At 43.9% G+C, this 14509-nt stretch overlaps 1 protein-coding gene across 1 annotated transcript in view; it reads right to left on the minus strand.

The window, feature by feature from the left end:
- LOC137259557 (titin-like) overlaps positions 1-14509 on the minus strand; it is a 136708-nt gene that overhangs the window by 15598 nt on the left and 106601 nt on the right. Inside the window, exons 13-18 of the mRNA XM_067797185.1 lie at positions 11472-14447; positions 9771-11369; positions 7218-9668; positions 5172-7115; positions 3104-5069; positions 230-3016 (exon numbers count right to left, since the gene is read on the minus strand). Of these exons, the coding sequence (XP_067653286.1) occupies positions 230-3016; positions 3104-5069; positions 5172-7115; positions 7218-9668; positions 9771-11369; positions 11472-14447 (13723 nt within the window). The remainder of the gene's footprint in view (positions 1-229; positions 3017-3103; positions 5070-5171; positions 7116-7217; positions 9669-9770; positions 11370-11471; positions 14448-14509) is intronic.

A 14509-nucleotide genomic window follows, 5' to 3' on the forward strand; every position in this document is an offset into this window, starting at 1 on the left:
TAATATTTACATATTTACAGAGCTTTAATATCTAACCCAAGATCATGTGGTTAGTTAATCAGTTACAATCATTTCCTTATGATCTTTATTTGGCAAACAATACCAAATATGTTGCTATTACAAGTGAATCAAAACCATACCCTTTCCTAATGAGCATAACAAATTTATCCTTCACTTTATTAACAGTCCATTTGTGACATTCTTAAAGCAACAACCAATGAATACTAACCTTGACACATATCAACACTCGCATCTTCCTTAGACTCTTCTGCAAGGCCCTCCATTGGAACTTCTTCAGGGGCTTCAACAGGGTCAAGTTTGGAAATCTGAGATGAAGCATCTGAAGGAGGCACTTCTGCAACATCAGCAACCTTCACAGTGTCATCTAATGATCTCTGGCGTTGAAGTTCTGTCATAAACTGTGCCTCAGTAACATTACTCAGATCTTCACCCTCAGACACTGAAATATTTTCATTAGCAACTACTTCTGAAGTTGTAGATTCTGAGCTTTCAACAATTTGTTCACGAGTCTGGTCATCTGTATCGCTTTGTATGACATCATCTGCATCTTCTTCCGGTTCATCATAACTGTCTAAATGTTCCTCGTCATCTTCCTCTTCAGATTCATCACTTTCTTCCCCATCAGACTCATCTCCTGAAACAGCTGAGGTGGCATCAGACGCAGCTATGTCAGATTCTGCTATTTCTGATTCTGTTGCTTCAGAATCTGCCACTTCTGAATCCACTCCGTCAGATCTCTGCACATCTGAAGTTTCGGCATCACTCTCGGCAGCTTCTTCCTCACTAGCAGCTTCCTCAGTCCCCTCATCAGATTCCTCTCCTTCTTCCAAAGACTCTTCTTCTGATTCCTCAACATCATCTGACTCTTCTGCATCTGAATCCTGTTCTGTATTAGCAGCTGACTCACCCTCTGTCAAATCAGAATCAGGGAAGTCTTCATCAACAGTCACATAGTGTGAAGACTCAGAATCGTGTCTTTTTAATGAAGAAGTATCAGCATCAGAAGTTTCAGAGTCAAGACGAAGCTGATATGAAGCATCAGTACTATCTTCTTCATTGTGGCTGTCAGGGGTCATCTCAAGTTGCGCATCATTGAAATCATCTTCAGTATTGCTTTCAACTGAACCACTGTCCACAAGAGCCTTTTGACAAGACTTGTCTTTGCTAGATACATCATCAACAACATGAATATCACTTTCCTTCTTGAATTCATCGACTGAATGTAGCTCCTCCAAAAATTCAGCTGGAATGATTTGTCCTCCTGGGAGACTGAATTCATCATAGGCAGTAGTTTCATGAGTGTCTTCAACAACTCTGTGAGAAATCAGGGTCACATCTTTCAGAACAGCCAACTCATCACTGGCATCCTCACTAATTGATCTGTACGCAAGAAATCTAACTGGTTGGACAACAGGTGATTCTTCAGTTTCATGTTCAATATCCTGAGTACACGTTTTATCAGATGGCGAGACAGATTCATCTACAATATTCTGAGTACACATTTCATCAGATGGCAAGACAGTTTCATCATCCAGTATACCATCTAGCTGTACCTTCATGCCATCAATATCCAAAAACGTAGCACTGTCCTCATTCAGTTGTTCATAATGTTCAGGTTCTCGCATGACTGGAACTGGCGCATCTGATATCTCCATCATCACTTTCTCCTCTTCCTCACAGGGAGGACTCTCAGTTTCAAACTCCTCCATTTCTGTTTCAATTAAACTGTCATTATCATCATCTTGATGTGGCACAGCCTCAAGTGTTCCCTGTTGGTCATCGCTTTCTTCAAAGGAGTCATAGTCAGGACCAAATAAATTATCATTAAGTTCTTTCACTGTGGTTTCATCTTCTTTTTCAGCTGTGTGTTCTTCAGGAATAGAAGATATTGGCGAGTGTAGGTGAGTCTCTTCATTCTCTACAGCAACTGAGAGTGGCTCAAGAGACTGGGCATTGACACTTTCAATGGCTTGAAGGAACTTTTCACGATCAATCTGAGGAGATGTTTGCAAGGCTTGATCTCTGACCTCACTGTGATCTTTATCAGATACATCCTCTCCTGTCTCAGAATAGCACAATGTTTCCAGGACCATGGACCTGTAGAGCTGTCCTGGTGAGGAAATGGCCCATTCTGCAGGTTTCTCATCAAGATGGATAGGTGATGCAGTTTCTACTCCTGAATCCCCCTGGCATGCTATTTCCTGTAACTCTGGGTTAACAATGAGGTTTTCAACATCATCCACAGAAAGACGTTCCAGTGCTGATACTGGGGACATTTCATCAGCAAGGCAATCCACATCATCATCAGTTGCTTCTGATCTTGTTTCCAGCTTCGACACTGACTCCTCAAGGTATGTGGAGGCAGTGTCTTCCTCTCTTGATTCAATGGAAGATGTCAAAACATCAGTTTCACCTTTGGAAGAGTCAATGTGGAATGTAAACAAATCCAAAGTTGCATCTCCAGCAATATCATATAATGTTGTATCCTTTTCAGATAACTGTTGTGGGGATTTACATAATTCATATTCAGGAACTCTCTCAGGCTCTTGTGATGTTTGAGCCATTTTAGTTGCAGCATCATCCACTCCCTCCAAGACTGGTTCAAGGTTCCTCTTGCCTGTGAAATCTTTAAACATGATCACCTCTTGTATACCTTCTGCATCTGATTTCTCTTGACTTGATTCCATGTCAATAGTTTCATCAAACCAGCTGGTAGCTTGATTTGCTGAAACAGATTCCTTTGATATCTCTTCTACAATTTCATTACTTGACATCTGCAGGTCCACTCTAACATCTGAAATAGCTTTAGAATGCACATCAGTTGTCTCTGGGACTATACCAGCAAACCAACTTTCATACTCAACTTTCTCCAATGTTTTCTGATTGCTTCCTTCTTTCGGTACACCTTTGTCTTGCCTAGCTTTAGTTTCATCTTCTCTGTCTTCACTGGCAGGTTCTCTAGTTTCAGGTACATCTTCAGTGACTGGTTGGGGTACTTGGCCATCAACTGTTAGAATTTCAGCACCGATTTCTTGCCCATCTTCAACATTGTCAAACCATCCACCTGCAGCAAATTCTGAACTCTCCACAGCTTTGGTTTCATCTTCTCTGTCTTCACTGGCAGGTTCTCTAGTTTCAGCTTCATCTTCAGTGACTGGTTGGGGTACTTGGCCATCAACTGTTAGAATTTCAGCACCAATTTCTTGCCCATCTTCAACATTGTCAAACCATCCACCTGGAGCAAATTCTGAACTCTCCACAGCTTTGGTTTCATCTTCTCTGTCTTCACTGGCAGGTTCTCTAGTTTCAGCTTCATCCTCAGTGACTGGTTGGGGTACTTGGCCATCAACTGTTAGAATTTCAGCACCAATTTCTTGCCCATCTTCAACATTGTCAAACCATCCACCTGGAGCAAATTCTGAGCTCTCCACAGCTTTGGTTTCATCTTCTCTGTCTTCAGTGGCAGGTTCACTAGTTTCAGCTTCATGCTCAGTGACTGGTTGGGGTACTTGGCCATCAACTGTTAGAATTTCAGCGCCAATTTCTTGCCCATCTTCAACATTGTCAAACCATCCAACTGGAGCAAATTCTGAGCTCTCCGCAGCTTTGGTTTCATCTTCTCTGTCTTCACTGGCAGGTTCTCTAGTTTCAGATACATCTTCAGTGACTGGTTGGGGTACTTGGCCATCAACTGTTAGAATTTCAGCACCAATTTCTTGCCCATCTTCAACATTGTCAAACCATCCACCTGGAGCAAATTCTGAGCTCTCCACAGCTTTGGTTTCATCTTCTCTGTCTTCACTGGCAGGTTCTCTAGTTTCAGCTTCATCCTCAGTGACTGGTTGGGGTACTTGGCCATCAACTGTTAGAATTTCAGCACCAATTTCTTGCCCATCTTCAACATTGTCAAACCATCCACCTGGAGCAAATTCTGAGCTCTCCACAGCTTTAGTTTCATCTTCTCTGTCTTCAGTGGCAGGTGTAGTAGTTTCAGCTTCATCTTCAGTGACTGGCTGGGGTACTTGGCCATCAACTGTTAGAATTTCAGCACCAATTTCTTGCCCATCTTCAACATTGTCAAACCATCCTCCTGGAGCAAATTCTGAGCTCTCCACAGCTTTAGTTTCATCTTCTCTGTCTTCAGTGGCAGGTTCTCTAGTTTCAGCTTCATCTTCAGTGACTGGTTGGGGTACTTGGCCATCAACTGTTAGAATTTCAGCACCAATTTCTTGCCCATCTTCAACATTGTCAAACCATCCTCCTGGAGCAAATTCTGAGCTCTCCACAGCTTTGGTTTCATCTTCTCTGTCTTCAGTGGCAGGTTCTCTAGTTTCAGCTTCATCTTCAGTGACTGGTTGGGGTACTTGGCCATCAACTGTTAGAATTTCAGCACCAATTTCTTGCCCATCTTCAACATTGTCAAACCATCCTCCTGGAGCAAATTCTGAGCTCTCCACAGCTTTGGTTTCATCTTCTCTGTCTTCAGTGGCAGGTTCTCTAGTTTCAGCTTCATCTTCAGTGACTGGTTGGGGTACTTGGCCATCAACTGCTAGGATTTCAGCACCAATTTCTTGCCCATCTTCAACATTGTCAAACCATCCACCTGGAGCAAATTCTGAGATCTCCACAGCTTTAGTTTCATCTTCTCTGTCTTCACTGGCAGGTGTAGTAGTTTCAGTTTCATCTTCAGTGACTGGTTGGGGTACTTGGCCATCAACTGTTAGAATTTCAGCACCAATTTCTTGCCCATCTTCAACATTGTCAAACCATCCTCCTGGAGCAAATTCTGAGATCTCCACAGCTTTAGTTTCATCTTCTCTGTCTTCAGTGGCAGGTTCTCTAGTTTCAGCTTCATCTTCAGTGACTGGTTGGGGTACTTGGCCATCAACTGTTAGAATTTCAGCACCAATTTCTTGCCCATCTTCAACATTGTCAAACCATCCACCTGGAGCAAATTCTGAGCTCTCCGCAGCTTTGGTTTCATCTTCTCTGTCTTCAGTGGCAGGTTCTCTAGTTTCATCTTCAGTGACTGGTTGGGGTACTTGGCCATCAACTGTTAGAATTTCAGCACCAATTTCTTGCCCATCTTCAACATTGTCAAACCATCCACCTGGAGCAAATTCTGAGCTCTCCACAGCTTTAGTTTCATCTTCTCTGTCTTCAGTGGCAGGTTCTCTAGTTTCAGCTTCATCTTCAGTGACTGGTTGGGGTACTTGGCCATCAACTGTTAGAATTTCAGCACCAATTTCTTGCCCATCTTCAACATTGTCAAACCATCCACCTGGAGCAAATTCTGAGCTCTCCACAGCTTTAGTTTCATCTACTCTGTCTCCAGTGGCAGGTTCTCTAGTTTCAGCTTCATCTTCAGTGACTGGTTGGGGTACTTGGCCATCAACTGCTAGGATTTCAGCACCAATTTCTTGCCCATCTTCAACATTGTCAAACCATCCACCTGGAGCAAATTCTGAGATCTCCACAGCTTTAGTTTCATCTTCTCTGTCTTCACTGGCAGGTGTAGTAGTTTCAGTTTCATCTTCAGTGACTGGTTGGGGTACTTGGCCATCAACTGTTAGAATTTCAGCACCAATTTCTTGCCCATCTTCAACATTGTCAAACCATCCTCCTGGAGCAAATTCTGAGATCTCCACAGCTTTAGTTTCATCTTCTCTGTCTTCAGTGGCAGGTTCTCTAGTTTCAGCTTCATCTTCAGTGACTGGTTGGGGTACTTGGCCATCAACTGTTAGAATTTCAGCACCAATTTCTTGCCCATCTTCAACATTGTCAAACCATCCACCTGGAGCAAATTCTGAGCTCTCCGCAGCTTTGGTTTCATCTTCTCTGTCTTCAGTGGCAGGTTCTCTAGTTTCATCTTCAGTGACTGGTTGGGGTACTTGGCCATCAACTGTTAGAATTTCAGCAACAATTTCTTGCCCATCTTCAACATTGTCAAACCATCCACCTGGAGCAAATTCTGAGCTCTCCACAGCTTTAGTTTCATCTTCTCTGTCTTCAGTGGCAGGTTCTCTAGTTTCAGCTTCATCTTCAGTGACTGGTTGGGGTACTTGGCCATCAACTGTTAGAATTTCAGCACCAATTTCTTGCCCATCTTCAACATTGTCAAACCATCCTCCTGGAGCAAATTCTGAGCTCTCCACAGCTTTAGTTTCATCTTCTCTGTCTTCACTGGCAGGTTCACTAGTTTCAGCTTCATCTTCAGTGACTGGTTGGGGTACTTGGCCATCAACTGTTAGAATTTCAGCACCAATTTCTTGCCCATCTTCAACATTGTCAAACCATCCACCTGGAGCAAATTCTGAGCTCTCCACAGCTTTAGTTTCATCTTCTCTGTCTTCAGTGGCAGGTGTAGTAGTCTCAGCTTCATCTTCAGTGACTGGTTGGGGTACTTGGCCATCAACTGTTAGAATTTCAGCACCAATTTCTTGCCCATCTTCAACATTGTCAAACCATCCTCCTGGAGCAAATTCTGAGATCTCCACAGCTTTGGTTTCATCTTCTCTGTCTTCATTGGCAGCTTCTCTAGTTTGAGCTTCATCTTCAGTGACTGGTTGGGGTACTTGGCCATCAACTGTTAGAATTTCAGCACCAATTTCTTGCCCATCTTCAACATTGTCAAACCATCCTCCTGGAGCAAATTCTGAGATCTCCACAGCTTTAGTTTCATCTTCTCTGTCTTCACTGGCAGGTTCTCTAGTTTCATCTTCATCTTCAGTGACTGGTTGGGGTACTTGGCCATCAACTGTTAGAATTTCAGCACCAATTTCTTGCCCATCTTCAACATTGTCAAACCATCCTCCTGGAGCAAATTCTGAGCTCTCCACAGCTTTGGTTTCATCTTCTCTGTCTTCAGTGGCAGGTTCTCTAGTTTCATCTTCATCTTCAGTGACTGGTTGGGGTACTTGGCCATCAACTGTTAGAATTTCAGCACCAATTTCTTGCCCATCTTCAACATTGTCAAACCATACACCTGGAGCAAATTCTGAGCTCTCCACAGCTTTGGTTTCATCTTCTCTGTCTTCACTGGCAGGTGTAGTAGTTTCAGTTTCATCTTCAGTGACTGGTTGGGGTACTTGGCCATCAACTGTTAGAATTTCAGCACCAATTTCTTGCCCATCTTCAACATTGTCAAACCATCCTCCTGGAGCAAATTCTGAGCTCTCCGCAGCTTTGGTTTCATCTTCTCTGTCTTCAGTGGCAGCTTCTCTAGTTTCAGCTTCATCTTCAGTGACTGGTTGGGGTACTTGGCCATCAACTGTTAGAATTTCAGCACCAATTTCTTGCCCATCTTCAACATTGTCAAACCATCCACCTGGAGCAAATTCTGAGCTCTCCACAGCTTTAGTTTCATCTTCTCTGTCTTCACTGGCAGGTTCTCTAGTTTCAGCTTCATCTTCAGTGACTGGTTGGGGTACTTGGCCATCAACTGTTAGAATTTCAGCACCAATTTCTTGCCCATCTTCAACATTGTCAAACCATACACCTGGAGCAAATTCTGAGCTCTCCACAGCTTTGGTTTCATCTTCTCTGTCTTCACTGGCAGGTGTAGTAGTTTCAGTTTCATCTTCAGTGACTGGTTGAGGTACTTGACCATCAACTGTTAGAATTTCAGCACCAATTTCTTGCCCATCTTCAACATTGTCAAACCATCCACCTGGAGCAAATTCTGAGCTCTCCACAGCTTTGGTTTCATCTTCTCTGTCTTCAGTGGCAGGTTCTCTAGTTTCATCCTCAGTGACTGGTTGGGGTACTTGGCCATCAACTGTTAGAATTTCAGCACCAATTTCTTGCCCATCTTCAACATTGTCAAACCATCCTCCTGGAGCAAATTCTGAGCTCTCCACAGCTTTGATTTCATCTTCTCTGTCTTCAGTGGCAGGTGTACTAGTTTCATCTTCATCTTCAGTGACTGGTTGGGGTACTTGGCCATCAACTGTTAGAATTTCAGCACCAATTTCTTGCCCATCTTCAACATTGTCAAACCATCCACCTGGAGCAAATTCTGAGCTCTCCACAGCTTTAGTTTCATCTTCTCTGTCTTCAGTGGCAGGTTCTCTAGTTTCATCCTCAGTGACTGGTTGGGGTACTTGGCCATCAACTGTTAGAATTTCAGCACCAATTTCTTGCCCATCTTCAACATTGTCAAACCATCCTCCTGGAGCAAATTCTGAGCTCTCCACAGCTTTAGTTTCATCTTCACTGTCTTCAGTGGCAGGTTCTCTAGTTTCAGTTTCATCTTCAGTGACTGGTTGGGGTACTTGGCCATCAACTGTTAGAATTTCAGCACCAATTTCTTGCCCATCTTCAACATTGTCAAACCATCCTCCTGGAGCAAATTCTGAGCTCTCCACAGCTTTGGTTTCATCTTCTCTGTCTTCAGTGGCAGGTTCTCTAGTTTCATCTTCATCTTCAGTGACTGGTTGGGGTACTTGGCCATCAACTGTTAGAATTTCAGCACCAATTTCTTGCCCATCTTCAACATTGTCAAACCATCCAACTGGAGCAAATTCTGAGCTCTCCACAGCTTTGGTTTCATCTTCTCTGTCTTCAGTGGCAGGTGTAGTAGTTTCAGCTTCATCTTCAGTGACTGGTTGGGGTACTTGGCCATCAACTGTTAGAATTTCAGCACCAATTTCTTGCCCATCTTCAACATTGTAAAACCATCCTCCTGGAGCAAATTCTGAGATCTCCACAGCTTTGGTTTCATCTTCTCTGTCTTCAGTGGCAGGTTCTCTAGTTTCAGCTTCATCTTCAGTGACTGGTTGGGGTACTTGGCCATCAACTGTTAGAATTTCAGCACCAATTTCTTGCCCATCTTCAACATTGTCAAACCATCCACCTGGAGCAAATTCTGAGCTCTCCACAGCTTTGGTTTCATCTTCTCTGTCTTCACTGGCAGGTTCTCTAGTTTCATCTTCATCTTCAGTGACTGGTTGGGGTACTTGGCCATCAACTGTTAGAATTTCAGCACCAATTTCTTGCCCATCTTCAACATTGTCAAACCATCCACCTGGAGCAAATTCTGAGCTCTCCACAGCTTTAGTTTCATCTTCTCTGTCTTCACTGGCAGGTGTAGTAGTTTCAGTTTCATCTTCAGTGACTGGTTGGGGTACTTGACCATCAACTGTTAGAATTTCAGCACCAATTTCTTGCCCATCTTCAACATTGTCAAACCATCCTCCTGGAGCAAATTCTGAGATCTCCACAGCTTTGGTTTCATCTTCTCTGTCTTCACTGGCAGGTTCTCTAGTTTCAGTTTCATCTTCAGTGACTGGTTGGGGTACTTGGCCATCAACTGTTAGAATTTCAGCACCAATTTCTTGCCCATCTTCAACATTGTCAAACCATCCAACTGGAGCAAATTCTGAGCTCTCCACAGCTTTAGTTTCATCTTCTCTGTCTTCAGTGGCAGGTGTAGTAGTTTCAGCTTCATCTTCAGTGACTGGTTGGGGTACTTGGCCATCAACTGTTAGAATTTCAGCACCAATTTCTTGCCCATCTTCAACATTGTCAAACCATCCTCCTGGAGCAAATTCTGAGATCTCCACAGCTTTGGTTTCATCTTCTCTGTCTTCAGTGGCAGGTTCTCTAGTTTCAGCTTCATCTTCAGTGACTGGTTGGGGTACTTGGCCATCAACTGTTAGAATTTCAGCACCAATTTCTTGCCCATCTTCAACATTGTCAAACCATACACCTGGAGCAAATTCTGAGCTCTCCACAGCTTTGGTTTCATCTTCTCTGTCTTCACTGGCAGGTGTAGTAGTTTCAGTTTCATCTTCAGTGACTGGTTGGGGTACTTGACCATCAACTGTTAGAATTTCAGCACCAATTTCTTGCCCATCTTCAACATTGTCAAACCATCCACCTGGAGCAAATTCTGAGATCTCCACAGCTTTGGTTTCATCTTCTCTGTCTTCACTGGCAGGTTCTCTAGTTTCAGTTTCATCTTCAGTGACTGGTTGGGGTACTTGACCATCAACTGTTAGAATTTCAGCACCAATTTCTTGCCCATCTTCAACATTGTCAAACCATCCACCTGGAGCAAATTCTGAGCTCTCCACAGCTTTGGTTTCATCTTCTCTGTCAGGTTCTCTAGTTTCAGCTTCATCTTCAGTGACTGGTTGGGGTACTTGGCCATCAACTGTTAGAATTTCAGCACCAATTTCTTGCCCATCTTCAACATTGTCAAACCATCCACCTGGAGCAAATTCTGAGCTCTCCACAGCTTTGGTTTCATCTTCTCTGTCTTCAGTGGCAGGTGTAGTAGTTTCAGTTTCATCTTCAGTGACTGGTTGGGGTACTTGGCCATCAACTGTTAGAATTTCAGCACCAATTTCTTGCCCATCTTCAACATTGTCAAACCATACACCTGGAGCAAATTCTGAGCTCTCCACAGCTTTGGTTTCATCTTCTCTGTCTTCACTGGCAGGTGTAGTAGTTTCAGTTTCATCTTCAGTGACTGGTTGGGGTACTTGGCCATCAACTGTTAGAATTTCAGCACCAATTTCTTGCCCATCTTCAACATTGTCAAACCATCCACCTGGAGCAAATTCTGAGCTCTCCACAGCTTTGGTTTCATCTTCTCTGTCTTCACTGGCAGGTGTAGTAGTTTCAGTTTCATCTTCAGTGACTGGTTGGGGTAGTTGACCATCAACTGTCAGAATTTCTGCACCAATTTCTTGCCCATCTTCAACATTGTCAAACCATCCACCTGGAGCAAATTCTGAGATCTCCACAGCTTTGGTTTCATCTTCTCTGTCTTCACTGGCAGGTTCTCTAGTTTCAGCTTCATCTTCAGTGACTGGTTGGGGTACTTGGCCATCAACTGTTAGAATTTCAGCACCAATTTCTTGCCCATCTTCAACATTGTCAAACCATCCTCCTGGAGCAAATTCTGAGCTCTCCACAGCTTTGGTTTCATCTTCTCTGTCTTCACTGGCAGGTTCTCTAGTTTCAGCTTCATCCTCAGTGACTGGTTGGGGTACTTGGCCATCAACTGTTAGAATTTCAGCACCAATTTCTTGCCCATCTTCAACATTGTCAAACCATCCTCCTGGAGCAAATTCTGAGCTCTCCACAGCTTTGGTTTCATCTTCTCTGTCTTCACTAGCAGGTGTAGTAGTTTCAGCTTCATCCTCAGTGACTGGGTGGTGTACTTGGCCATCAACTGTTAGAATTTCAGCACCAATTTCTTGCCCATCTTCAACATTGTCAAACCATCCACCTGGAGCAAATTCTGAGCTCTCCACAGCTTTGGTTTCATCTTCTCTGTCTTCACTAGCAGGTTCTCTAGTTTTAGCTTCATCCTCAGTGACTGGTTGGGGTACTTGGCCATCAACTGTTAGAATTTCAGCACCAATTTCTTGCCCATCTTCAACATTGTCAAACCATCCTCCTGGAGCAAATACTGAGCTCTCCGCAGCTTTGGTTTCATCTTCTCTGTCTTCACTGGCAGGTTCTCTAGTTTCAGCTTCATCTTCAGTGACTGGTTGGGGAACTTGGCCATCAACTGTTAGAATTTCAGCACCAATTTCTTGCCCATCTTCAACATTGTCAAACCATCCACCTGGAGCAAATTCTGAGCTCTCCACAGCTTTGGTTTCATCTTCTCTGTCTTCACTAGCAGGTTCTCTAGTTTTAGCTTCATCCTCAGTGACTGGTTGGGGTACTTGGCCATCAACTGTTAGAATTTCAGCACCAATTTCTTGCCCATCTTCAACATTGTCAAACCATCCTCCTGGAGCAAATTCTGAGCTCTCCGCAGCTTTGGTTTCATCTTCTCTGTCTTCAGTGGCAGGTGTAGTAGTTTCAGTTTCATCTTCAGTGACTGGTTGGGGTACTTGGCCATCAACTGTTAGAATTTCAGCACCAGTTTCTTGCCCATCTTCAACATTGTCAAACCATCCACCTGGAGCAAATTCTGAGCTCTCCACAGCTTTGGTTTCATCTTCTCTGTCTTCACTGGCAGGTTCTCTAGTTTCAGCTTCATCTTCAGTGACTGGTTGGGGAACTTGGCCATCAACTGTTAGAATTTCAGCACCAATTTCTTGCCCATCTTCAACATTGTCAAACCATCCACCTGGAGCAAATTCTGAGCTCTCCACAGCTTTGGTTTCATCTTCTCTGTCTTCACTGGCAGGTGTAGTGGTTTCAGTTTCATCTTCAGTGACTGGTTGGGGTGCTTGGCCATCAACTGTTAGAATTTCAGCACCAATTTCTTGCCCATCTTCAACATTGTCAAACCATCCTCCTGGAGCAAATTCTGAGCTCTCCACAGCTTTGGTTTCATCTTCTCTGTCTTCACTGGCAGGTGTAGTAGTTTCAGCTTCATCCTCAGTGACTGGGTGGTGTACTTGGCCATCAACTGTTAGAATTTCAGCACCAATTTCTTGCCCATCTTCAACATTGTCAAACCATCCACCTGGAGCAAATTCTGAGCTCTCCACAGCTTTGGTTTCATCTTCTCTGTCTTCACTAGCAGGTTCTCTAGTTTTAGCTTCATCCTCAGTGACTGGTTGGGGTACTTGGCCATCAACTGTTAGAATTTCAGCACCAATTTCTTGCCCATCTTCAACATTGTCAAACCATCCTCCTGGAGCAAATACTGAGCTCTCCGCAGCTTTGGTTTCATCTTCTCTGTCTTCACTGGCAGGTTCTCTAGTTTCAGCTTCATCTTCAGTGACTGGTTGGGGAACTTGGCCATCAACTGTTAGAATTTCAGCACCAATTTCTTGCCCATCTTCAACATTGTCAAACCATCCACCTGGAGCAAATTCTGAGCTCTCCACAGCTTTGGTTTCATCTTCTCTGTCTTCACTAGCAGGTTCTCTAGTTTTAGCTTCATCCTCAGTGACTGGTTGGGGTACTTGGCCATCAACTGTTAGAATTTCAGCACCAATTTCTTGCCCATCTTCAACATTGTCAAACCATCCTCCTGGAGCAAATTCTGAGCTCTCCGCAGCTTTGGTTTCATCTTCTCTGTCTTCAGTGGCAGGTGTAGTAGTTTCAGTTTCATCTTCAGTGACTGGTTGGGGTACTTGGCCATCAACTGTTAGAATTTCAGCACCAGTTTCTTGCCCATCTTCAACATTGTCAAACCATCCACCTGGAGCAAATTCTGAGCTCTCCACAGCTTTGGTTTCATCTTCTCTGTCTTCACTGGCAGGTTCTCTAGTTTCAGCTTCATCTTCAGTGACTGGTTGGGGAACTTGGCCATCAACTGTTAGAATTTCAGCACCAATTTCTTGCCCATCTTCAACATTGTCAAACCATCCACCTGGAGCAAATTCTGAGCTCTCCACAGCTTTGGTTTCATCTTCTCTGTCTTCACTGGCAGGTGTAGTGGTTTCAGTTTCATCTTCAGTGACTGGTTGGGGTGCTTGGCCATCAACTGTTAGAATTTCAGCACCAATTTCTTGCCCATCTTCAACATTGTCAAACCATCCACCTGGAGCAAATTCTGAGCTCTCCACAGCTTTGGTTTCATCTTCTCTGTCTTCACTGGCAGGTTCTCTAGTTTCAGCTTCATCTTCAGTGACTGGTTGGGGTACTTGGCCATCAACTGTTAGAATTTCAGCACCAATTTCTTGCCCATCTTCAACATTGTCAAACCATCCTCCTGGAGCAAATTCTGAGCTCTCCACAGCTTTGGTTTCATCTTCTCTGTCTTCACTGGCAGGTGTAGTAGTTTCAGTTTCATCTTCAGTGACTGGGTGGGGTACTTGGCCATCAACTGTTAGAATTTCAGCACCAATTTCTTGCCCATCTTCAACATTGTCAAACCATCCACCTGGAGCAAATTCTGAGCTCTCCACAGCTTTGGTTTCATCTTCTCTGTCTTCACTGGCAGGTTCTCTAGTTTCAGCTTCATCTTCAGTGACTGGTTGGGGTACTTGGCCATCAACCGTTAGAATTTCAGCACCAATTTCTTGCCCATCTTCAACATTGTCAAACCATCCACCTGGAGCAAATTCTGAACTCTCCACAGCTTTGGTTTCATCTTCTCTGTCTTCACTGGCAGGTGTAATGGTTTCAGTTTCATCTTCAGTGACTGGTTGGGGTACTTGGCCATCAACTGTTAGAATTTCAGCACCAATTTCTTGCCCATCTTCAACATTGTCAAACCATCCACCTGCAGCAAATTCTGAGCTCTCCACAGCTTTGGTTTCATCTTCTCTGTCTTCACTGGCAGGTGTAGTGGTTTCAGTTTCATCTTCAGTGACTGGTTGGGGTACTTGGCCATCAGCTGTTAGAATTTCAGCACCAATTTCTTGCCCATCTTCAACATTGTCAAACCATCCATCTGGAGCAAATTCTGAGCTCTCCACAGCTTTGGTTTCATCTTCTCTGTCTTCATTGGCAGGTTCTCTAGTTTCAGCTTCATCTTCAGTGACTGGTTGGGGTACTTGGCCATCAACTGTTAGAATTTCAGCACCAATTTCTTGCCCATCTTCAACATTGTCAAACCATCCAC

The sequence above is a fragment of the Haliotis asinina genome, chromosome 13 (genome assembly GCF_037392515.1).
Source record: "Haliotis asinina isolate JCU_RB_2024 chromosome 13, JCU_Hal_asi_v2, whole genome shotgun sequence".
NCBI classification, from domain to species: Eukaryota; Metazoa; Mollusca; class Gastropoda; order Lepetellida; family Haliotidae; genus Haliotis; species Haliotis asinina.